At 47.4% G+C, this 25,091-nt stretch overlaps 1 protein-coding gene across 2 annotated transcripts in view; it reads right to left on the bottom strand.

Annotated features, from left to right (window-relative positions):
• Positions 1–11,266: 11,266 nt before the first annotated feature.
• Positions 11,267–25,091, bottom strand: part of LOC135804714 (DNA-directed RNA polymerase III subunit RPC2-like) — a 38,755-nt gene continuing 24,930 nt past the window's right edge. For both annotated transcript variants that reach the window (XM_065318654.1, XM_065318656.1), the window contains 18 exons: positions 24,436–24,485; positions 23,780–23,816; positions 23,484–23,545; positions 22,904–22,922; positions 22,281–22,358; positions 21,467–21,538; positions 21,002–21,059; positions 20,105–20,165; positions 19,749–19,831; positions 19,346–19,394; positions 18,292–18,309; positions 17,669–17,774; positions 17,308–17,404; positions 17,061–17,151; positions 16,296–16,342; positions 13,318–13,377; positions 12,663–12,752; positions 11,267–11,972 (listed from right to left, as the gene is read on the bottom strand). In XM_065318654.1, coding sequence (XP_065174726.1) covers positions 11,843–11,972; positions 12,663–12,752; positions 13,318–13,377; positions 16,296–16,342; positions 17,061–17,151; positions 17,308–17,404; positions 17,669–17,774; positions 18,292–18,309; positions 19,346–19,394; positions 19,749–19,831; positions 20,105–20,165; positions 21,002–21,059; positions 21,467–21,538; positions 22,281–22,358; positions 22,904–22,922; positions 23,484–23,545; positions 23,780–23,816; positions 24,436–24,485 — 1,208 coding nt within the window. In that variant the 3' untranslated portion in view covers positions 11,267–11,842. The remainder of the gene's footprint in view (positions 11,973–12,662; positions 12,753–13,317; positions 13,378–16,295; positions 16,343–17,060; positions 17,152–17,307; positions 17,405–17,668; positions 17,775–18,291; positions 18,310–19,345; positions 19,395–19,748; positions 19,832–20,104; positions 20,166–21,001; positions 21,060–21,466; positions 21,539–22,280; positions 22,359–22,903; positions 22,923–23,483; positions 23,546–23,779; positions 23,817–24,435; positions 24,486–25,091) is intronic.

Here is a 25,091-nt window from a genome sequence, read left to right as displayed (position 1 = left end):
GTCCAGACACCCGTGAATCCGTCTGCTAGGTCGTCTCAGCTCTCAGTTTCGGGCTGGTTTTGAATCTATCTGCCATATGGAGTATCTTTAGACGATGGTCGTAGCTGGCCCTGGTCACCCTGGGCCGGCCAGAACACTTCTAGTTTTCAACACGTCCATCGACATATGTTTGGCAATGACTCTACGGCACGTACGCTCGTTCAGGTCCAAAATCCTGGCAATCTGACTAGATTTTTCACCATTCTGACTCAGCTTTACAATGGCCAGCTTCGTGCTAGCATAGAGCTCTTTCCTGCCAGCCATTGGGGTCAAAACGAAATCTCTCGGTCACAAATTCACGCCAGGACAACTCCTGAAGCTCTGTGTTTGCAAGATTTCATGCATTGCCTGTCAAAAACTACGGTAGAACGTATTATGTGCGTACGCATTTTTGGCCAAAAGTCATGTCCGCACGTGGCAGCCATTTGTGTGACGTAATAGGTCACGTGACATATATGACGTCATGCTTTCCCCCGAAAATCCATTGTTGACCGCATTGCAAGTCATTGAAAGAATCACCAGGCCAGAATAACCAATCTCACTCAACATTCACCCATTTTTGGGTGCCGGACATCACTTTTGGCCACCACTGTACATGTGCTTTTGACTATCATCGCAAGCACCGACCACCTCCAACAGTCGTGTGCGACGAATACTGTTTTACGTACACACCATCGGCAGTGCACTAGTATCGTTGGAATTGTACAATTACAATTATATTATTATAGCAACTGAATAGGGGGGTTGTCAGTTGACAAAACCCCATTTTCTTTCACAATTATATGGATATCAAAAACCGGGAGCCGTAAAATAGAACTATTATATGACTCATCGAGGAGAAGTATTAGTTATCGATAAAATATCACAGTGACTCAACAAACACGTATAATAATACTGTACGACTCTTTTATGATTTTAAAAATTGAAGAATATTGCTCTTTGCCGTAGTAGGTGTGAGGTAGGTGCGGCTGGGTTTATTGCCCAGTTTGGATTGATAATGTCAGAGGTCTGGGATACAAATGGAGATGGTCATGGCGGGTGAAAACGCTTTTGGTCCGAATTACCTTCTTGATCGGGTTTACTGCAGTAGGCTCTGATTGTGCCGACACATACAGGCAGTGCAGCACTGGAGCTGCGCCATAATGTTAGACGAGCGGCTTGCTACCGGGTTGTTGTGCCATGTTCGGTGCAGGTGGTCCTGCGGGTACGTTGACCTTTTTTCTAGGCAGATCCAGTGCCAGAGGCTGAGATGGTGCAAGGCTAGCAGCTTCGGCACCCGCCGGAACGTTGCCGTTTGAAACGTCTGCCAACGGTGACTCGTGAACGGAGGGCGCGGGTGTTGCTGCCCCCTGCCCGGGTGTCGGGGTACCACCGAGGACCAAGTCGATCTGTCCTGCGCCCGCCGCTGCCCCCGTTGCTGCTGTAGTGGGACCCTCTGTGGGACACTCGGTGGTGCCCTGGACAACTGTGTCCTTGCAGCACGCATCCGTGTTGAAGTCAAACGGTGTCTTGGGTCCGCAGCAGCGCTTCGCTCCAGTGTTGGGCAGAGCTTCTGGTCCACAGCAAGTGTGTGTTAGCGCTGGGAAGGCTTGGACCTGACCAGCGCAGCAGATCTCCTCCGTGACATCGTACACATCGGAATTGGCGCAGCAGTTCAGTGCCGGAGACTTCTCGAAAAGAGCACCTCCGCAGCATCCCCAGGAGATCGGGTCGACCTGGTGCAGCGTGCCCCCACAGCATAGACCGTCGGCGCGCTGGAACGGCTCTCCTGCACAGCAGCCGCTGGTTCTGTTGTCCATGATCACGTCTCCACAGCACTCGAGGAAGGGGCGCGCTGCGGGTGGAAGCTCAATCAGAATGGGCTCCTGCTGGCAGCACATTGTGGTTAGGGGGTCGAAGGGATCGCCACCGCACGTGGGAGGCGGCGCTGCCTGCTGAGCGGACGCCAAGTGCTGCTGAAAGCAGATGAGCATCAACGCGGACAGGAGTAACTGAGCTCTGGTAGACATGGCGAATAGTATTATTACACACCCGATATAAACGCTACAGACTATGAACACCTAACACGAGAGTAGTGTTGCTGGTAGCTGGTAGTGGGAGTGATGGTTGCTGGAAGCACGTGACTAGTCCAGGCAATCCTTGAGCAACTAGAGGCACACTTTCCACAATTCCTTCTCTCTCTCCCTCTCTCTTTCTCTCCAGTGACGATCAATTCAATAGCAGCACGCTAACTCTACTTGGTGTCCTCGACGAATGTAGCAGTAAGTGATGGCAGGACCCTGGAAGGTCGCTGCGTTTTATACCAAGTTCCGGTTAGGTATGCTGCAAGCAGTGGCACAGGTGAACAAAGATAAGGGGTGCACTGTTCCTGACCTTCGCGTCGGCCTGGAGATAAGGGCCCGCACGCCTGCTTCAAAACCGGCGCCGCGGCACGCTGCGTCTACAGCCTGTACTGGCATGCCTCACACAGGTGTTCGGCCTGCACTGTACTAGTGCTGCTGCAGTGTTGCAACCTGTGCCTACTAAAGTGCCTACTAACATTAGCGAGACTATTTCCAGTGCGACTCCAGACATGTACGGTCATATTGTGTGCACTGGGTTTGTGTTGTGTACCCAGGCCAGGGTGGAACAACACAGTGCTGGTGGGTTGGTCAGTACTGTTTGATGTTAGCACATAGCGGTGGGCATATTGCCACTGCTCAAGGCCTATACACGTACACGATCTCTGAGCAGAAAGCAACCTGATTGCGTGTATTGTGTACAACGTCCTGGAATACATGTAGTAGTGTCAGCTATTAGTATTATGATCTCTGCATTCCACATCCACTGGACCATTGTGCATCCACTGGTATTCTACTCATGGTACTTGATCATCCCTAGTATAATCCACAGCATTAGGGTGACCGCTGTATGTATTGTACTGGGAGTACCGTGTCATCAAGCCATCAGTTTAAACATTTTGACAACAGCCACAGCTGTGGCTGCAGCTGAATTGAGGCGATAGGTACCTGGACTGCTGGAGAAGAGAGGGAATGTGCTTAGTTCTAGCATAGTTTACGATCGCCAAAACGGCCACTTCTCCGTCCCGGCTCGCAACCACTGAGCGCCTAGCGCCTGTCAACAAACACTTGATGGCAGTTCTGTGTTTGCATTCACGTGACGTCAAACCCAGATGGCCTTGCCTGGGTGCACTCCTGACCTGAGTCCCGAGCTGTGTGCATGTGTGAGCTATGGAAGTACTTTCCTTCCACTTTCACTTTCCACTGCCCTACCCGCAATGATGCTGAGTCCAAAAAAACACCTGTTCCGTTGACCATGGCTCAAAGTGGCGGAGATGACTGTCGCTTTCTGCACAGCACTGTACACTGCACATTGCACTGATAATCTCAACAAAACTTGACGAGTAACTAGTTAGTTCATGGTAAGCAAGTACAGTAGGTGACTCCAGGTCACAAAGAACAGGAAGCGATCTCAGCTGGACATGTTGATGTTTTTCTTCTTCTTTTTCTAATACCGCGGGATTTAATTAAACCAGAGGGAACTGCAAGACTGCGAGCCGGGTATACATGCATGCTGTTTCATTTCGTGCAATGTTCCTCACGTCCAGGTGTTGTCCTAACATAACTTCTGCACATCGTGTAGTGTAGAGTCTAGAGTCATAGTTGCTGCATGAAGTGCTAGAGCCCAGTAGAGGGATGCGCAAATTTAGCGGTGCGTCTCTGCACTCTCGCGTCCTTTGAGGCTTTGTGCTGTCACATTAGTCACGGATATCTGGCTTGCGAACATGTAATGGGAAGCCCGACGATCTTGTTCGACGAAACTGCGTGTCGCTGAATCGCTGGCAAAGTGTTCGCCTGCAGTAGACTACACTGTGTGGTAGGATGAAATTAATTACAACGGTTATAATGTCACACAGCTAAGCTGATGTACATGTCATGCCACGAATCACGATTAGGTAACTACTACGTGTAGTACGCTGACTACGCTCGCAAAACGTGTGGCACCTCAAGCCTGGCCAGGAGAGCATGGTAGTCATTGTATTGTAATAGTGTCTGTAGGCGCAGTGTAGGCCGCAGTGTAGGCCGCAGTGAACATGGGACAAGACAAACTGAAAGCCAGATCTGGAGAGTACAAGTCAGTAATACAGACTACACTATAAACATCAGATTCTGCTTATGATGTCAGGAAAGCGGATCAGCATGACGGCTGCTGTACAGTGCTTGCTTTAGCTATTTCCAAAGGCAATGAATGTAATCGTTGGATGTTGGAGGTGCATGGTCGCGATGTTATTGCTTCTCCCTGGCTACACGCGTCACACACACCGAAGCTGGGGACGTAGAAGCGGCAGATATCGAACGATTTCTCCCGATGACAGGTGCGCGCTACGGGCCAAAGTTCTTCTCGACGTTTGCCGTTGCCTGGCGCGCATTAGTGACAAAGCCTGGCCGCATTGAAACTGGAACTTGGAAGGAAACTGGAGACGCAGTGCGCCGCATATCCACACTACACAGTATTCTCACATCTGCACATCTGCTACAAACCCCGATGGAAATGTCCGCCCTGTGCGATTACCTGCCTGCTAGTACGTCCCAGGTCAGGGTGATTGTAGAGAATGGCTACTGCTAGCTTTATCGCTGACCGGCTACCATAGCTGGAATTCACAAGCCCAGGACAGACACACTACGTAATACTCCAACGCATGTACGGGCTCAGATGCAATGCAGTGCTCAGTTTGAGGGTTTTGAAAGTGAAAGGTGTTCGGAATGAAGGGGTGCATGCATGCCTCCCCACTCCAGTGCGCTTGGTTCCCTTCTACATGTAGAATTATCTGCCTAGCGCGCCTGCTCGTGTGTGTGTGTGGGGGGGGGGGGGGGGGGGGGTAGGGTGTTGGGTGTGTTCATGACGTGCTCAGTGTGGCTTGGAATGCTGATGGCGATGGGGAAATGCCGCCTCGTGTGAGAACACCTGTGTGTTGCGTTAATGATAACCATGCGGTGGTCGTCGATGGGTACATTGCTTGCAGCTGGACGCAAGAACTGTATGCCCAGTGGTGAAGTGGACAATGCTACTAATGGACGGGCTAGCATACTCGTATAGTTAGCAGGATTAGACCAAAGCCAACCGACCGCCCAGCGCATTGCTATTCCAACCACCTAACGTGACCTTGGTTATTAACGCAACGCAGACAAGAGAACGCTGGCAACCTGCACTGGTCTATCCCGCGTCGCCTTCTTGAATCATACACGTCCACTGCCGTCATATAACCGGGTGCGTGCTCAATACTGATGACGATCGGATGATGATGGGGGGTACAGTGTACTACTGTATTACTAGCTATAGTGGCATTAGTGGCATTAGTGGCATTAGTGGCATTAGTGGCATTACTGCACTGTACACGTATATCATACTGTCATGTAGAACTACACGTAGAGAGCTATGCTCCGGTCGATTGTGTGTTTGAACACAGACATCAGCTGTACTAACTGCTAGTTCATGTAACAGATTATAAGTAACTTAGTTAGTTACTGAATACTAACACATGGACTCTGCGTGTACACGTACCCAGACCACAACCTGACGAACACTGTACAGCTGCTTGCATGTGACTGTGAGTGATCTCAGGACAGGCTGCTATAGATAATATTAATCCACCACCGGGCATGATTGACTATGGGTATACTCGCCTGCAACTTAGGTTCCCGCCGGCCGGCAGACTAATGCCTAACCAAAGCCAACGTCGCACTTGCACCCCAAATGCCTGCCGCCTGGACTGACAGCGGTCGTGAAGGGAGCGACCGCGACGCTGGACAAAAATGGTTTGTGTACTGGCGTGTTAACACAATGTCATAACTAACTGACTTGTAGGGTATTAGTAAACTGAATCACTGCTAGTGCTACCATGAGTCATGACCAATGCATGATACCAACCGACATCATTCAGCACGGCTATCCTACAGCGGAAGTTAGTGGCACATTTCCTTGTGAAGACCGTCTCAGTGTGTCATTCATGGCTCTCTCCGCTGGCCGCTACAGCATTGCAGGTCCTGGGAAGCATGAAAGAAATCCGGGGACGATGGGACACAACTAACTACTTACTTGTAGCGTCAATGCAAGCCCATGTGTACAGCATGTGCACGTACATGAAAAGGTGATTTGTTGTACACGTGATGTTCTGGGCACCGGCTAACAATGATGCCAACTAAGTAAGTAAAGTTAGTTACTTAATTCTTCGCACACAGTGTACAGCGGGGAGTTGCATAGGGTCTACACTGCCTACAACTATATCAGCACATAGCAACAAGTATGGTCTATATCTCTCCGCTGTACAGATAGGCAGATAGGGTGCTGTTGGCATTAACTTTTATAACGCATTTGGTGCCGAAACAGCCAGTAGCTGCGAGCGCCTTCTTGTTCACATGTGTCTGTACATGGGCTGATGGCGTGAAAATCTTGATCTTACGAGTCACTGGGTTCGAAATCGCAATCTTTCGCTTCGAAAGCACAGGAATAGCAAGGACTGCCAAGGAGGAACGCTATCGTCGGCTGTTTCAGGTGGCTGAAGTGCAGGTATGTCGGGCGGACAAAACCTCGAGTCTCGTTTTCATTGGTTTACTGTTTAGTTTCATGATTATGATGATGAGGGCAGTGTCGCCTGTAGGTGTACGGACCGCAGCCGATCGCGGCGCCGCTGAGAAATGAGCATGCGTGCGCGCGCCGCGCGGAGGTCAGGGTACACTGGTGACTGGTTCACTCCGCCCGTTTCTTCCGTCTGCTCCGTCCCAAAGCGCCCGATCGCGCGGGACTTGCTTCAGACTTTCAGAGTGACTACTAAAAAGATATGTGCCCAAATACAGTCAACAGTGCAGTGTGAACCGCATCCTTGTGTCGTTCTGTCCTGATATGCAACGACGTGACGTGGGTAGGCGCCGCCCGCACCCAGTCACCCACCACAGTTCATAGGTTAGACGTCAAGTACAGGACTGTATTCATGATACTATAATTATAGCAAGAGTAGATCTACTCCTTAATGTACTTAGGTAGAGGTTTTACTCTTACATGTACATGTCTGTACTCTTGTCAGTCTTGATAAGCCCCGGGCCCGGGTATGGTGGTGGCCTGGTGCGATCAAAACTACTGTAACTTTGTAAGCCGCTAACTAAGCTGGTACAATAGTGCGTTTCTAAAGACATTTGCCGGTTGGGTATTACTAGTACCGGCATATTGAGAAAGAAAGTGTGAAATGTCTCATTAGATATTAGTGCCACTGTCCTGCGAGTTTCATGCCTGCATGTATACTCACAAAGCTTCTGTGAGAAGCTAGCGCTAAGCGACTGCATTCCTCTACAGTCCATTCAGAAAAAAATGAACTTCTAGCTTTTGGCCATAAATGGGTCAAACGTTGAGTTTTTTTAGAATTTTTTTCTGCAATCCCATATGGAATCCTCTTCCAATTATGTTTCTGAAGTTTTTTTGTCCAAAAAGCAAGCCATAGCAAGAATAGGATTTCGGCCAGGTTTTGCCCCAAAAGCACTGAATTGGAAAAAACCATCAAAATCCAGGCCGTTTGACCCCGCCTGCAACAGTGCATTCTGCGGTTCGAACCCCAGTTCAGGCACCCTTTTGGACCCTTTTTCAAATTTCAAAGTTCGCAGCACTGCACTGTGTACGATGAAATCACGAAAAATCGCCAAATACGGGAGCTCGCCAGAGCCAGGACCCATTTTTTTCTGAATGGACTGTAGCGCCTGGCGAGGCCCGCGGAGGATCCGCATGTTGTTATACTTCATTTATACATGTAGTATACGGCATATCATGTTTGAGGTGTGGCTGTCATTATTAATTGTATCACCCTTGTCTAGCGCAGGACACAATATTTTTATTCAAGCCCAACCACTGCATGCTGCCTGCACGCCGGGTAGATCTACACTGAGTGTGAGGACACGCTTTACGGGTAGATCTACACCATGTCAACTATACTGTCTACGAGCAATCAACACAGCAGTGCAGTGTGCCAGGCCGGCTACACGTACAGTACATTACTAAGATTAGTAATAATTATGACTGTATTGTTGTAAAAGCACTGGGATTGATACGCAGATCTACGTAGGATCGAAATTCACGCGCCATCTTTCCGTGCGCACCTACACTAGGCTACAGGCCTCCGAACATCCATAATATGCAACTACCGGTAATTACTGTCCGAGCAAGTAGCCAGTTGCTTTCTCTCTCGCTCTCTCTCCCTTCGTGGGGGTAGCTGTATTGGAGGACCTTATCAAATCGTGGTTGATGTTTTGTTGAGCTTTAGACTTGCAGAATAGCACTTCCAGCGTCGATTTTCACCTGAGCTGCCGCCGCTCAGTCGAGCTTTACTAAGTAGCAAGTACAGATGTGAACTCCCTGTGTCTTGTTTTGTGTGTTGTCCCCACATGTCTCTTTGAAGGGCTGTGTTCCCAGTAAAACAAAAATGTTTTGGGAAGGAAGGTTAGTGGTTTGCTTGTGGGATTCCGAGATGGCCGCGGCATACCGGTCATAGTCCACCAACAGGCCACACCGCCCTCCGACTCGACTGAGTCAACCTGGCGACGAGGAACGCCTCCAGCACGGGTCTTGCCACTTATGGATTAATTATTTCACGGCGTGTTCACTCAAGTGCCTATGAGTCGTGCTGTGGAGTCGGAAAAGGGTATGACTATTCCTGGCACAGTGTGACCCGGAGTCTATAATAATTATTATGGACACCATGACTGTGCCACTGTGGACTCTTGGTAGGAGCTGGCGAAAGCTCCGCTTGATCATCTCGATCGTTCCGATGAAGTACAGAGTACAACTGCAGGTCAAAGAGGATCCTGTTCATCGTGCTAACCCAGCGGACAACGCATACTTGCAGTATCCACTATCCAGTACTCGGGACAATGGGCTGAGATTCATCCCGAACACCCTGGAAGAAAACACGGGCAGACAAGATGGCAGGACCTGACGGTAGGTGACGCTATGGGAAGTAGGGAGTACTAACTTGGTATGGACTGAGGAAAGAAGCGGCACTACATTAGTACACAAGTCACATACCTTGAACCTGCTCCCTCGCAGCCGTGGTTTTGAAGGCGGGGCGAATCACTGACTTTTCCAGACGTCCATGACAGCTATGCCGTTTACTCTAAACTAGAGGACACAACATCTGGACCTTGGCCTGCCGGAAAGACACACAGGCATGCCCTGACGCTATCACTCAATCGAGTCATGCATGCATGACTTGCATGTACCGTAAAGTACCGCCAGAGCGCCCCACCATCTCGTCCTTTCGTGGTCGTATTGTGGAGGTGATCCCCTGCCTGTAGGTCATACGACACAGTAGCATTGTGAGGTAAAGCCAAAGCTATAGCCCATAGCAAGAGTACAGTCTGTATCGGCTATAGAGTGACCGGATAAAAGAATATATCGGCTACAGTGATACTGGTACGAAATATCAAAAGCAAAACGTATTTTATCCAGCAAAAATATCACTATAACCAATATTATCGGATGTAATGATATATCGGATATTATGATGGCAGCAAAGAATCAAAACATGCATAACACACTATAATTATTATCGGCTATAGTGATAACTATAAAAATGCTTGTAGCAATCAATATCAAAGGCCCTATTTTTTTACTTTCTTCAGTGAGACTTCACATTGCTTATTTTTATAGGGATACATGTACATGTACATAACAGAATTTTTTACGGAAATGCGGGCACTGTCAACTATGCAGCATGCTCATTTGTCAAAACGCCACGCTGGAAGTATTTCCTTGCCTTTCATGTGTCGATCGAAATAAAAATAAAAAAATCGATCGTATCGCATATAGTGATGCATCGGATATAGTGATAATATCACGGAAATCAAAAGGGTACGCTATAGCCGATACAGACTGTACATGAAAACGTTTTTCATGTACTCTTGCCCATAGGCTGACGGTAGGGGCAGGATATAGACCTCCTGACTTTTCCAAAGAGCTCGACGTAGCGAGGGCCCACCTCTCCTCCCTCTTCGCCCTTGCCTCCTCAACCGAAGTCAGGTAACCACGGAGTCCCGGATTGGGTCTAATTGGGGTAGAAATAATCTTGGCTCAAACTGGGAATTGAACCTACAATCAGGGCTTATGTACTCTTGCTACTGAAGTACAATTCATGTTTCGAAAAACACTTGGCCAACTACGTTCGTAGTACTCGTTATTAGGGAGGTTTCGCTCTACGTAATTACGTATGAAAATCCGTATGCCGTACACGCCGGGGAGCGAGGGCAACTTTCATACGTAAATCTCTCTACGGATTTCCGTAGGAAAGTTGTTTCCTACGTTGGGGCCTCCGTTGGACTTTTTGCAATATTTTTCGCATTTTCCGGATTTATCCATGGCAAAGTTCAAGCCGCGTGAAACACAAGGCGACAAGGTACACACACCGTACACCACGTGCAAAATACGATGGAAAACGCGGTTTCAGTTCGTGGTGCATGCGGTGGGTGCATGCAGCCAACGCGTCTCCAAAGCAACAAGGCATGTTTAGCAATCGTGGAGAAATCACATAGAGCGAAACTCAACAGCACTGATCTTTACGTATGAAAATTACGTGCAGTTCCTACGTTATTTTCATACGTAATTCCGTAGAGCGAAACCTCCCTATTGTGTGTATTGTGCAGACACGTGCATGTACAACCATGTACTGAGCATGTGTCAGTGTGTATGCATGCATATCCATGGTCCCTCGCATTTCTAATCCATGTTCTGGCACTGGTCTCTGAAATGAAATGAGCACACGGACCCGGGGCATGATTCCTCTCATCTTCTGAGCTAGGCTATTGTTCACACGATACATGACTGAAAATCCTGAAATGTGTCGAGTAGCAAGCTCTGGCTGAAAGGTAAGACTAAACCTCGCCGTCACTCAGCTTCAAGACAAAGCACACGCTTTTGCGGCTCCCTGCTTCACAACAAATGACCTCCTCGGGACTCCAGACAGCCAACAGCACAAAAAGGTGTTGCATGAAAGGCAATGGCAGGACATTACTGACAGGTGTTCACCCTCTCAAAAAATAATTAGCAGAGTCAGGGGAACTCGCTGGAGCCTGTGCAGAGAAGGAATGACTGCAGCCAGAACAGCACACTTGTACACAAGTCATGGCTCTTGACTACATGTACCAGTACTACTCCAACGGCTCAGGCTACGATTCTGACGGTCTGGACTCACTCAAAGAGACAACTATTTATAGCGGCGTTATTCGAGCTTGTCCACATCATTGTGAACTTTCAATTCCTATGTGTAAAAGAGATCAAACGCATTCCAACAAAACCAGCAGTCATGATGTTGAATAGTTTCAGAGACATGGCCCGGGTGGAGACTGAACAATTTGAAAAAGACAGCAGGGTAGCTAGAGAATCTCATCTCAACGCAGAGCAAGCTTGTGTCAGTGCCTGTTAACCACCTCTCAGTGGGGCCATTCCACTTTTAAAATAAAGACAACAACAACCAAACAACCACACGGCAACAACAAACACTCTTTCCACCATGTGTTAACACTCCAGTACTGCATACAGCAGTGTTAAAAAAGCATAGTCACAAAAGCAATACACATCAGAAAGAATGCTGAGAAGGTAAAATAAGTAGTAAATTTACAAGAATGTACACGAGTTACACTCTAAAAACTGAAACTATAATTATTTACACTATGTACAAATCTTCAAGAAGCAGGGTTGCCACAACCGACTAGATGTTTGTCACCGAGGTGGGGCAGCCATAACCAAACGTTGAGCTCTCTTGTGTATATTAATCACCAAGATCGCCGAGACGCAGCCGGGGCACAATGTTCATTGACTGCAGCTCCTGGAAGAGAAGCTTGCACGCATACGGCATCTGAAGGCTGGCGATTTCGCTGGACGACTGACAAAAGTGACACCTTGAAAACGACAAGAACAGGAACAGTATTTGATCGCAAATGCACCGGGAGGGTGCGGGTAAAGAGCCACAACATACTACACACTAACACTGCGACGAGTTCATGCTTCGACACGCAATAACGTTACATTGCCAGTTCACCAACTTGAGCAGCAACTTGTGCCAAGGTGCACACAAACATAAGGACTGGAATTGCTGCGACATGTACTAGCAACTGGGGCGCTTGATTGGCCAACACTTCATGCCTAATACCTTCATGTACATGCATGATACTTCTTTGTACGTCCGCAGCAGTTTTTACTGTGCATGATTTTGCCAGAATCCCTAGTGCATGTGATCACAATTGCTTGGCACCCTCATCTCGATTCCGCAATGCAGATCGACTGCATCCCATGCCGATTCCATCGATGACTGAACAAACGCAACCTGAAGCGGGGTCTCGATCGGGCATAGTACTGGACTGGACTGACAACAGTTCGAGGAAACATGCCTACAGCTGTAAACGATTAATACACAGGAACGTGCCTCTCATGATACCCTCTTTTGCAACTCAATCTTTGAGAAACCCTTTCACAGAATGTTGAGAGAGAGAGAGAGAGAGAGAGAGAGAGAGAGAGAGAGAGAGAGAGAGAGAGAGAGAGACGGACAGACACTGTCAAACAGTAAAGCATAGCTATGCTTTCTTTCTTACCATCCCATATAGCCCAGGAGGCCACACTTGCCACATACATCGACCTCGAAGGCATCACTAGATATCATAAGTCTCTCCAGTAAAAGCATGCTGAGCAACAGACACAAGAACACACATTAGACGTACAAGGATTATTCAAGAACTTTGAAGCTGCATTGTAGCCATGTCATTATTGCAGATGAGGCCCAGTCATGGATGAAGCCTTGCAAGATCTCTATTGGATTGGGATAGCCAAGGACTGGAGAAGGCTGTGTGGTGAATGGCTCTGCAACAATGCACAAGGATTATTCTCCGCTCCACGCTAAATGACGTCTTTGGACAATGATGATGAGTGCACGTACATTTAGATTTCAGAAGAACGTCTATAGACGTCCGGTTACGTCCGGTTATACATTACACTACACCAAGTGTACAGGTAGGCGTGTTTCTTGTTGGCCGCGAGCCCCATTGACTTTTTTACTAAGTTTTTAGAGACATGCCACAAGAGCAGACATGCTATGCAGCACTTTTGCTCACAATTCCTACTTTATCACAAACTGACCGCCCTGTTTTCTTCTCTTCATAAAGCAACACCAGTAAACACCAGTAAACACCAGTACAAGTGTAAAATAATGATACAAATTTAAAACCTATACCAGTGCAACACAAACCCTACCTGGCGCCATAGCCGATCAGGCAGTCACGTTCCATTTCTCCGAGACGCAGACCTCCCTCGCTGCGCACAGAAAACACACACACAATATGTACATGTGAAGGGCTTCATTGCAAAACGAGATAAATCCATTTTGACCAATTTTCAGGAGGAGCGATTTTCTGTGATCAACAACTGGGTGGGTTTGGGTCAAATCTAACTTAGCAGATGAGAAGAGTAGGGTGATGTATGCAAATACAGGCTTTCTCAAAAATCAGGGGGCATCCACTTTCTCAAGCAAGGTGATTCTTCATTATTTTCGGGCAAAACCAGACCAGTTCGCCCGACTAATCAGTATTATGAGATTAGAAAATACAAGTGCAACGACTTCACTGAGTTCGGAACTCTGAAGGAGCTCAGCAGCAACAGCACTGCCAGCAGCAGCGTCGTCCCTCCCTGACGCCTCTAGCATACTGCCCTTTTCAGTTTCGAAAGCGAAAAACAACAGCTACGAAGAAGACGATACAAAAAGAACGAAATGACAACGTAGATGTAGCTGCTACAAAGCAACAACACGAAAACACTGTACTTTGAACTCTGACATCGACATTTTGCACAGACTCAGTTTGTAGTCGCGATGTTTGCCACGTGCTGCGCCAGCACTCGCTGGCTTGTCACAGGTCACGCTGGCCCGCGCGACAGGATATGTCGCACTTTGCTCGAAAACATCGGTGGTGTTTATCGCGTTTTGCAGTAGAACGTCAACTTCAACGTTGATTTTCAGTGGGATATGTCTCGTTTTGGAGAATTCTTTTTGGCCACCAGATGCAGTGATCCCTACTGATTCGATTGACACCGAACGCCATATGCATGAGATTGGCGTTTAGCGCGTTTCGCAATGAAGCCATTCATGTACTTATCATGCAAGCAGGGATACACAAGACACGACGGACCTGCCACCCAGTGATGAGAGTAGACAATACTACTTGGTCCACCCAGCTACAATTGGCGCTTATCTTCACACTTGTCTCAGGAAGGAAATACGAATATTAGAAGCAAGCCACGATCACAAAGCACTATGTACATGATTATTTTTTTTAAAGATCGGAGCTAGTTAGCAAGTGCAGGCATGAAAATAAGTACTACCTCTCAAAATTCTCACCATCAGCCGTCACATAACCTTCTCACCACTCGCAGTCGCAGGTGATGTGCTGCTCATAATTACCGAATTGTCCTTCTTCTTGCCTCCCTCAGAAGAACATGTGGTCGCATGAGCCTAGGCCTAAAGTGTATTCTTTTTTTTTTGCGCCTATTTTTGCACCCCATCAACCAACTCACGCATTTTTACAATTACACCATCAGCCCGGATCATCCATTCGCGCTATGATCCAAGCTTGCAGCCTATATCAATCTTATCTTCTGAAAATTGTAGTCAAGTTGCTGTCTGATGATCGGTTAAAACCGTGAAACTCAGAGTTACAGAAGAAACGCTTTTCGTCCCTCTCAAGTGTGTGTACATGATTATTTACATGTCAGTAAGCAACTCAGTCAAAAATTCAAGCAAGTTCCACATCCTCCTCGCCACTGTCGTCGCTGGAGGAAGAGCTCAAAACGTTCGATCCGGACAGCTGCTGCACGTTTCATAGCTTGTTCCACTTCTCCTCGTCTCGAATCACGCTCAAAGGCAGTGCATGCCTGTCACCTTGCCGATGAGAAGCTGAGTGAGACTGCCCGCATGTTGACTGTAAGTGTTATCCCCGTTCGTCGCAATAATGCGACTTTGTTTTAGACAAAAAGGCAACGCCATATCAGTGTCCTTTTTTTCAAATCGCCTCTTGCGCTTGTCGTACTTGCTGATCAGCACCCACGCGAGCCGCTGGTGGTGCTTGTAGATCTACATGCAGCGCATGTGATAGCTTCTGCTTGATGTAACACCTGTGCGTACTGCACCTAAGTCCTAACGCCGTGCACCAGGCTTTTCGGCTAGTTTCTTGAAAGTCCTTTGCACGAGTGTTTCCCTCACTCAGGACTTCGTGTCTATTTTGATTAGCTCCTTTGCCCTGTCCTCTGTGAGCTTCAAAGTGTGTCCGCCGGATTGGTCTCACTTTCTGGAGATGTCGACATGAGCTGCAGTTTCTTCGTCAGCGATTTGCTGGTGATAGCCCTTCACTAGGCGCTGTACTGAGCGCTTTTTTCAGCTTTTCTATACCTCCCCGGGGTACACAATCCTTGCCACCAGACAGCTGGAAGTAGACAGAAACTGTATTCTCCATTGCTCTGAAATGCGAACACCCTGACCTATTTTACGGACTCGAGCGGAGGTTGCAGTGTTTTCTTGCGCTGACGGAAGTGTTCGTCGGCGGCAGCTCCGTCAAAAAGACTCAAACGAACCGATCGCAACTTCTGTGATGGTTTGTGCTGCCATGTCGTCGGATGTAATGGTCAATGGTTATGTTCGGATGGTGAATCGGTGGTTCCATGCCGTGTGACATAGGCAGAACACCGAAAACCAGGTGAGAAGATAAGCGCCAATTTTACCTTGGCGGACCAAGTACTAGACATTATCAGCAGCTTCAGAGAAATAAGACCGGTTTCCAGCTATCAACTTATGGTTAAAAGGTTTTTATTAACTAGCACTAAGGTTACAACTTTCCCTCAAACTTATGAATAAGGTAATTTCACGATGAACACTAGACAATTCGATATGGCACAAAGCCGCCGAGCTTGAAAATGCGATCGCTTCATGACTTCAGACAAGGCCGCCGCCCTACAAGGTCAGGCAGAGGTGCACTCGCACCACACTGCTCACACAGCTAGCAAGTACAAAGAACCTTAGCAGAGCAATTCACAGGATAATCTGCCCCAACTGCAGCAGCAAAGGCAGCAGCTGCAGCGGTGGTGGCAGCAGCAGTGGCTGGCGGAAGAGCATAGGAGTTTGAAGAAGAATACCAGGAACAACTCTAAAATGACCTGAAATCCTACATAATATTCAAAGTACTCACCGTGAACGTCCCTCAGTTGGCTGTCTGGTCAACACAGCTCTTGGGCCCTGCAATAGAGCAACGCAGCATGGGAAATACAACCTTTGCAAGGGGCCATACATAAAACGGCGCGGCTTGTAGCAGGCATAAAAGAGTACGATTGGGTGAGGATGGGTCCGACCATTTGAAATAGTTTTTTTGTACATACTGTACAAGCAGAAATATTCGTCGGGAATTTAATTTCGTCTTTTTCGTCCAAAGACTTTTCGGCCTAAAAATTGAATGCAGGACTAAATGTCAATTAGTCTAGCCTCCCCACTACGTTTCAACATCAATGGGCGAAAATTTCCACCAGACAAACTGTCTTTCTTCGGAGTTGGACAGAACTGTTCACAGACTAAATGTTCTGCTTACACAGTACTTAGCTTTGATTCTATTTCCCTCTTGATCGGACCTGATTGTTTTGACTTGGTTAACTCTTGTTCTGCTATGTGTTCACATCCCTCAAGACAAGTACCTCACCCCGCTCATGCTGTAGTGCATCACACTAGTAACCACAATACCCCCTTTTTTGGGAGGGGGCAGGGCGCCCCTGCCCTAGAAACCGTGTGTTGCCTTTCTAATCATAACGGTACACATGACTTTGATCATAAGCTCAATACATGTATGCACAACCACGCGCACGCGCGTGCACCTACCCACATATGCATGTCCACACAAGCACACATGCACACACACACGCCCACGCGCGCTCCACCAGGCACCAAGCACAAAAAGGCTACTTACTTTTGCTCTGGCATGCATTTTATCAAGCACCATGTGCTTGAGTTTCTGATAGTAGATTGGGCCAAAGAAAATGTACGCTGTCAACGGTTCACTGGGGAGAGACCACAAGAACGAAAGAGGAGCACAAAAGACTTACTAGTATAGCATCACAAGCAGTGAATCTAAACAGATGATTGAAATTAGAAATAGAATCACCAGAAGTTACTAGTTACCGACGTCATTTAACCTCGAAGTTTTAGCAACTCACCCAGTCAAGCCTGACGTAACAAAGTCCTTTCCGCCGTAATTGAAGCCATTGTCTGTCAACACCTTGGCCAAGTCGACCACCTTGTCACCACCGAATGCTGAAATGCAATAATAGGTGAGAAAAATCAGTGAGAAAGATCAAGAGCAAAAATCAAGAATACTGGGAGAGAGAGAGAGAGAGAGAGAGAGAGAGAGAGAGAGAGAGAGAGAGAGAGAGAGAGAGAGAGAGAGAGAGAGAGAGAGAGAGAGAGAGAGAGAGAGAGAGAGAGAGAGAGAGAGAGGAGAGAGAGAGATTGCACTGACAAGGTGGCTGTAGCCCTCGCTACAATCATTTTCCCTCCTTGTTGCCATATCTCACTTACCAGTGCCATAGTGGAACGACCCTTCCAACACACCAGCCTTCCCGCCAAGCAACTCAATGAGCTTTCCCACTGTCATACGTGATGGGTATCCATGAGGATTCATGATCTGTCGCAAACAGCAGCGGGAATAATACAGAAAGCACACATGTCATGAGGCAGGTATCACAAAGGAATCACTTCTACACAATATGTCATGGGGCAGGTATCACACAGGAATCACTTCTACACAATATGTCATGGGGCAGGTATCACACAGGAATCACTTCTGCAAGGCATGCCTACACAATGAGCACATGCACAAGAAATCCTCTGCACTAAGTGTGTACACTGTACATGGTTCCCATGCCTGGTGACGAGCCCAGCACCACACTAGAGTTCACACACCAATCAGGGTCCATTTATACTAGTGTCTAACTATTTACTATCATTCTAGTACATACTAGGGTTATCTCATAATTTCGCGAACAAAACAAAACAAAATCAAAGTAAACCATTTCGTGCAGTGTGCATTAAATCTTGAACTCAAGATGGCGAGGGGTGATTTTCTTAGAGCAAGACCCAATACTCAACTTGGCATATGTGCAGCACTACTACACACACATGCCGTGTGCACTACTACTTACCACATCAGGACATATGCCCTTCACGTGTCAACAGCACATAGCGCAACAGAGCATAGGTACACAGAAAAGACATCAGAGGAAAGAGAGTTGATCATACAGGCAAACTGTCAGTTTGTATTTCTTAAGCCTGGTTCACACTAGGCCGATTTTCCGGCCGGTGCTCCGACACCGACTCCGACATGGAGTCTGCCGACTGTGTCGACTGAGTCGGACGGCCTGTTCACACACGGGGAACGACTCACTCGCAATAGAGTCGCATCGATTATCCATAAAAGCAAGAGTTCATGGGGGTTATGAAATTTTGGTAGGACTTTACATTTCATCAAGAGTACAAAAGTACAAAAGTACAAGAGGTCATGAGCTCGACATCGACGCTCTTTGCTGTCATGGTGAAAAGCCTACCGTGATTGGTCCGAATCCCGTTCCATCACGTGCAAGCAGTAAAAATCGGCCGGCTTTTCGGCTAAATATCGACCAGTCGATACTTGGCCGAAAACTAGTGCGACAAGAAAATCGCCGCAGATTTGTCGGAACCCTGTACGACAACACAGTTCACACTACGCAATTTTCGCCCCGATCTTGAGGATTTTTCGTACGAGTCCATGTCGGCCGGAAAATCGGCCTAGTGTGAACCAGGCTTTACACCAAAACAGCAGAGAACAGCTTAATCTCTATATAGCGACTCCCGCTTGTACGTCCAAGTAAACCTCGCCATAACATAGGAATTAGAAGTCCCCAAACGACAAAGCACCTATAGTAATGCCATTGTTTGTTCTATAGATAGAGTGTGTGATGTTTGGGGTGTGTTGACAGCCACTTGGCAGACTTTTGATATACATATTGCACTTTACATACATGTACATGATTTCTCTACAACATAATTCGCTAGATAATATAATTTTGCATGGGACCAGGGCTAGAATATGTACGTAGAGAGTTGACCCGTATACCAATAGCACTTCAACAAACTAACACAAGCTCAAAAGGTAAAGTGGAGGTTAAGAAACTGGATATGGTTCATAGAGAGCGGGGAAGATATCTCTCCGATACTCACCAAGTCAGAGAATGGCATGTCTTCCTGCGGTACGATCAGCCCACAAACTCTACACGCAGACACACAAGCACATGCACTCATGGTTAGACTAACTGCAACTCCAACAAACTTAGACATACAAACATACAATGGAAACAAAATGCAGGGTCATCTACCGATTTCAGCACGAACAATATACCAGTTTCAAGTGCAAAACATGAGCAGTACATACACTAGAAACTGGTGGCAAAGACCAATACACTAGCTAGAAAGTACATGTGTGGACATGTACAAACAAGGAGCACACCAACTAACTCAAACGCAACAAAGAAAAAATTGCACCATGCAAGATACACAATTATCTAGACGTTATGGCAGCCAGATGTTACTGAGATGCATGCAAGCCCTGAGATCGACCACTCACCCCTTCTGTCCGTGACGACTACTGAACTTGTCGCCGATCTCAGGACGTCGAGTGTTGCGCAGGAGCAGCTTGATCAGGTATGCCTGCCACCATGGACAAACAAACAAACACACCGGATAGTACACATTCTAACCATGCAGTTCCTTGTTGTACATGATTGTATTCGAAAGTCACACAACACAGGATATAAAGTCACACAGAGTGCTGCTCAGCAACACAATAAATTGACTTTACGACTATACATAATATAAACAAAAACGGATTAGAGGGATACAGTCTGGAAGGATATACCAAGGCAAATGTGCAATGTTAGAAATGACCACAACACACAGCAAATATGAATAATCACGGCTGACCTCATCAGGGTTAGACGAGATCAAGACCTTCTCAATGTACGGCGAAACGGGACCCTTCCACCTGTGCAGCAAACAGATGGGGGAACACACAAGATGATACTTCGACACACTACTGATGTGCAGCACTCATACAAACACGCCTAAGCACCCCCCCACTCACATACACACGTACTCACGTACACAAACACACACACACACACACACACACACACACACACACACACACTTGTACTTGTACTTGTTGCTCACTGCCAAAACTGGTCACGTGGGTCTCCCCGGGAGAGGGGAGAGAGACTCAAAAGGAATCTTGGAAAGATGACTCAATTGGCTATTGAACCACCCAACGGCCGACACCCCCTGAAATCCCCAAAACTCTGGGTGGACTTGAAAATGATCCCACTTATGGGCTCACCACACCTCAGTAAGTGGGTGAGGACAAGGTGCAGAAAAAGGATTGACGGCATCAGGGTATCCGTCCTGGGATCCAACTGCAGTTACCCCTGCCCCCAGTGAAGGTAATACGTGCTACTAGTGTGGGTGACTAAATCAGAGTGGATCTGATATTAGCTTCACTAGCACCATTGATTACACAAGAGTTAATCTAGCCAGAAGCAGTCCATGGTTAACAGGTATGTATACTTCAAATAGAAAGTATATGAACCCTGGAACCAACAAAGGTGGCAGGTACAACATTACACCTTCAAGTAGCCGAGACCGTTGGCAACAGACCCAACACAATCAGGCGTAAGTGTACCCACCAACCGAACTAGCTGGCACACACTCACACACACACACATACACAAACATGCCCTCTCACAATACATGCTACATATGCATGTAAACATGGGCAGTACAATGCTAGTACATGTAGTAGTAGTAGCTGAAACCCGGACTTACGTCATGGGTGCCTCCTTGTACTGGACTGGCTGTGGTGCTTGCTGAGGTCCAGGTGGAGCTAGTGGAGAGAGTAAGCAATGCAGAGAAGCAGGTAAATATCTAGGTTAGATGAATCCAAGTAAAAAAAACCGTAACTTACGCTCTCTCCATACAAACTTACACATGAGTTTGGCGGGGGAAATATCAATGACCCTACCCTTCACACACAATTCTGTCTGGCTGTCTACCTGCAAAAGCAGATAGCTGGACCACACAACTGGAGCAAGACTAGACTGATTGATAATGATAGAATTACACATTTTGACGATTATCTTCTTCAGAAGTACCTGCCTGTCTGTCTGTCTGTCTATCTGAATGTACGTGTATGCCTGCCCCTGCCCCTCCCCCCCCCCCCCCCCTCCCTCCCTCTACCCGCCTGCCTTTCCCCGTCTCTGTCTCTCTTGCAGCTATGTGCATGTGACTCACTGGCCAGTGATGGGTTGGTGACGGTGGGTATGGACTTGTTCACCATTACTTGACGATTGCCAACTTGCTCACCTGGGTGCAGAAAGAAAGATACAGTCAACACATGAAAACATTGTGATCAACGCAAGTCATAACACTTTTCCACAATCAATAGGCTAGTCACACAAATACACACAGTGGCCAAGTCGAAGGGATGCATTCAGCGACAAGCAAATCGCAACAGATCCGAGTGAGTGACAGTGAACAGGGAAGCCGCAAGGAAGGGCCAACAAGATGATGTGCACCAGTAGCAGACGAGCGCAAGGCACAGGTCAAACGCAGAACAACATCTACACTGTGACTCCGAGAGCCACCAGAAACAAGCTGTTTCAAATTGTCCGCACTCGCAACCAGGCTACAATGCTATGTCAGCAACACACTTCAGTACAGTGTGCACAGAATAGTGCCAAGTAGTAGCCTTCCATTGCTCAGCGCAGCACCACTCTTTGCTCAGTGAAAACGTGATAACGTCACATGTCATTGGAAGAAATCGCTGCGCTATCGCGTGCAAGTGGTGACACCAGGGAATCCAAATCAGCACTGAAAGTGCGTCGTTTCCAGTAAGCCAGCACTTCCACATACTAGTAATCATCCAGTGAAAGCAGTGACTGGCGGGCGTTCCACGCTAAACTCACAACAAATAAGTAGAATCACCGCTTGGCACATGAGTGTATCACACCATGGACAGGGAGGCGGATGGCATATCAAGATAAGAGTGCATGAAGGTAGATCATGCAAACTGGGCAGAGCACCGCAGAAGATGGCCCAGGCTTACCAGGAGAAATGATGCCATCTCGATCAAGACAAGCGTGTTTGTAAATTGGCTCACGAGTTTGTTCATCCAGCGATGGTCCTGAAAGCAAGCATATGATTGTATGAATACACACACAATACAATAAAATACAATAATGCCCGTCCGCAAAATGCACACATGCACGCAAAGAGTAGCTGAGGAAACATAACGCTAGCTGATTTATCGTTTGGGTCAACATTTTAAAGGTTCATAGGCAAAGTGTGCGCACCTTTCCCCAGAACGAGGGCAGATTGTGCCGTGCCCGTTGGCAAGAAAAACCTACACAGTGTGTATCCCGTACTGTGCTGAATAGCGCTGAGCAGATGCTGAGCAGATGCTGAGCAGCTGCTGAGCAGCTGCTGAGCAGCTTGCAAAACATCAAACTTGCATGCCAGTACTATCCTATGAGTGCACTGCCATAAGACAATAATGCGTTTTTGCTAAAAGGCGTCGAATACATGCCACATTTGCAGTGTAGTGCGCGTTCGAGATCTCGAGTTGCACGTAGTCTCTCCAGAGTGCGCACTCCAATCTCAACTGATACTGTGCAGAATAGCTGCTTTGGCGAATATACTCATACTTGTCTTGAACGCAGAACCGCTTACCCATGATGCGGTCGAAGCTCTGATGATTCCATCCGAGTCCCAGCAGTCCACATAAAGACAAACAACACACAAGCACACATACAAACACCAATGTAAGCGTTTCAAGGCTTCTACACCACATGTGTCCAGGTCGAAGAGTCAGTGTATGAGTCATCACTAGTGAAACAGCAATGGTTCAACACTGATAGCTACAGGTAAACCAGAAGGCCGGAATGCACAGCTGAATGGGGGGGGAGTCAAGTCATGACTACTGTTTACCTAGATCTACCACACCAGCAGGGATATGCAACAATGCTATTCTCCTGGAAAGACAGCCGGCAGTTGGGGGATATGCAACAATGCTATTCTCCTGGAAAGACAGCCGGCAGTTGGGCTACAACCAGAGACGGAGTGACCCACTGACACTGTAAGAGGCACAACAGGGTAGCCACAATGGAGTAGCCACAACGGAGTCAGAAAACAAACAAAAAACAAAATGTGCACGCACGGACACGAGCGCACACATGCGCGCACGCACGCACACACACACACACACACACACACAAACGTGCACGCACACATCAGTTTTGAGTTAACATACCTGATTGGCATAACGCTTCAGGGTGCAGGTCTGCTTCCGATATACAATGCAGCGACCAAAACCTAAACATGGCAACAAACAATACAGGCCACACAGACGTCAGGTGTTAGTGAAAGGGAAAATTGTGCAACAAAGGTAACATAATAATGGCAGTGTGTGTGCGTGCGCGTATATGAGAGAGAGAGAGAGAGAGAGAGAGAGAGAGAGAGAGAGAAACTCAAGGTGGTACCCAGTACCAGTACACACCAAGTCTCGAGGAGACAAATCGCTCACAATGTATTCTGACTACAACTTACCGCGATCCACGGACGCTTTGTTGAGAATGAGCGCATCCTAATAAGGAAGGCAACAAAAACATGTTCTCTCTGTCAGTACATGTACAAGTAATGTACATCTCATGCATATCTGGGGTGCACCCTTGAAAAGATACTACTGAGCTATAAATGATAGTATCTCCCAATTCCCATCTACAATAAAAAATAATACCAATAAACTTGTACACATGTACATGACTACATGCACGCCAGGGAGTGGCAGTATCTAGATATCAGCTCTAGGGAAATGATACAGACGAGTGGACCATGTAACAATGTGAGTTTTGCGCCAGGGCTGCCCATTCCAGTTGCACATGGTGGACGGACGGGTAGTGCATGCTGACATAAGGCCTTGTCGGTCTGGATCAGGCTTGGGGCCAGCTGGTCACTGCTACGGTTGCAGTCGTGTTTTCGTGTTTTGAATACAAAGTAAACGCACAGATCATGATGTATCCTGTAGAGTTTCCACTCCGGGGTCGAAAAGCACATAGCTTCGGATACTATGGTCTCAGGCTGTCTCCCTAGATGCTACAACTCCCCGATGCACACATACATAATTATACAAGCATGCAACGTGTATCAGTAGCAGGAGAAACTTGTTCCCGTTACTCCAGAGAGAAGACAGGCTGGCAGCTCACCTCAATGTCATAGCCACTGTAACTCATAACTGCCACTGTAGCATTCTGACCTGCAAGCAAGAAACCATAGAACACACACACACACACACGCACACACACACACACACACACACACACACACACACACACACACACACACACACACACACGCACACACATATACATACGCACACGCACACACACATACACACACACACGCACGCACGCACACACGTACACCACAATTTTTCACGGCTCAACTACAAAATTAACCCAAGCACTGATTTCACCAGTTTTCTGAAAATATTAGTAACTATGGAGGACTCTGAGCGATCTAATAATTCATATCCTAATAGTAGCACTGCCCTAAACCTTTCATTGACACCACAGAGCAGAGCCTGCCACCATCATCGGGAAGGCAAGTCCTACAACAATTCAACTTGATGATCATAGGTTCCTGTGCTCTTTCATCTGGATTGTGACACCAGCACACTTGAAGCAATTTAATTAATTGGACTAGAATACCAAATTGTCCAATTATCCCAACGGCAGCTATACAACTGATTGCTGGCTATCAAGATTACTACCGTGCATCAGCAGCTGGGCATAACAGTTACGCATGTGCAAAAGATACATCTTGGCAAGGATACATTCCCCAGTACACATGCAATCATGTT

This window comes from Sycon ciliatum, chromosome 1 (assembly GCF_964019385.1).
Source record: "Sycon ciliatum chromosome 1, ocSycCili1.1, whole genome shotgun sequence".
Classification (NCBI taxonomy): domain Eukaryota; kingdom Metazoa; phylum Porifera; class Calcarea; order Leucosolenida; family Sycettidae; genus Sycon; species Sycon ciliatum.
Note: the sequence above shows the minus strand (reverse complement) of the source record. Positions and strands in the feature narration are given on the sequence as shown.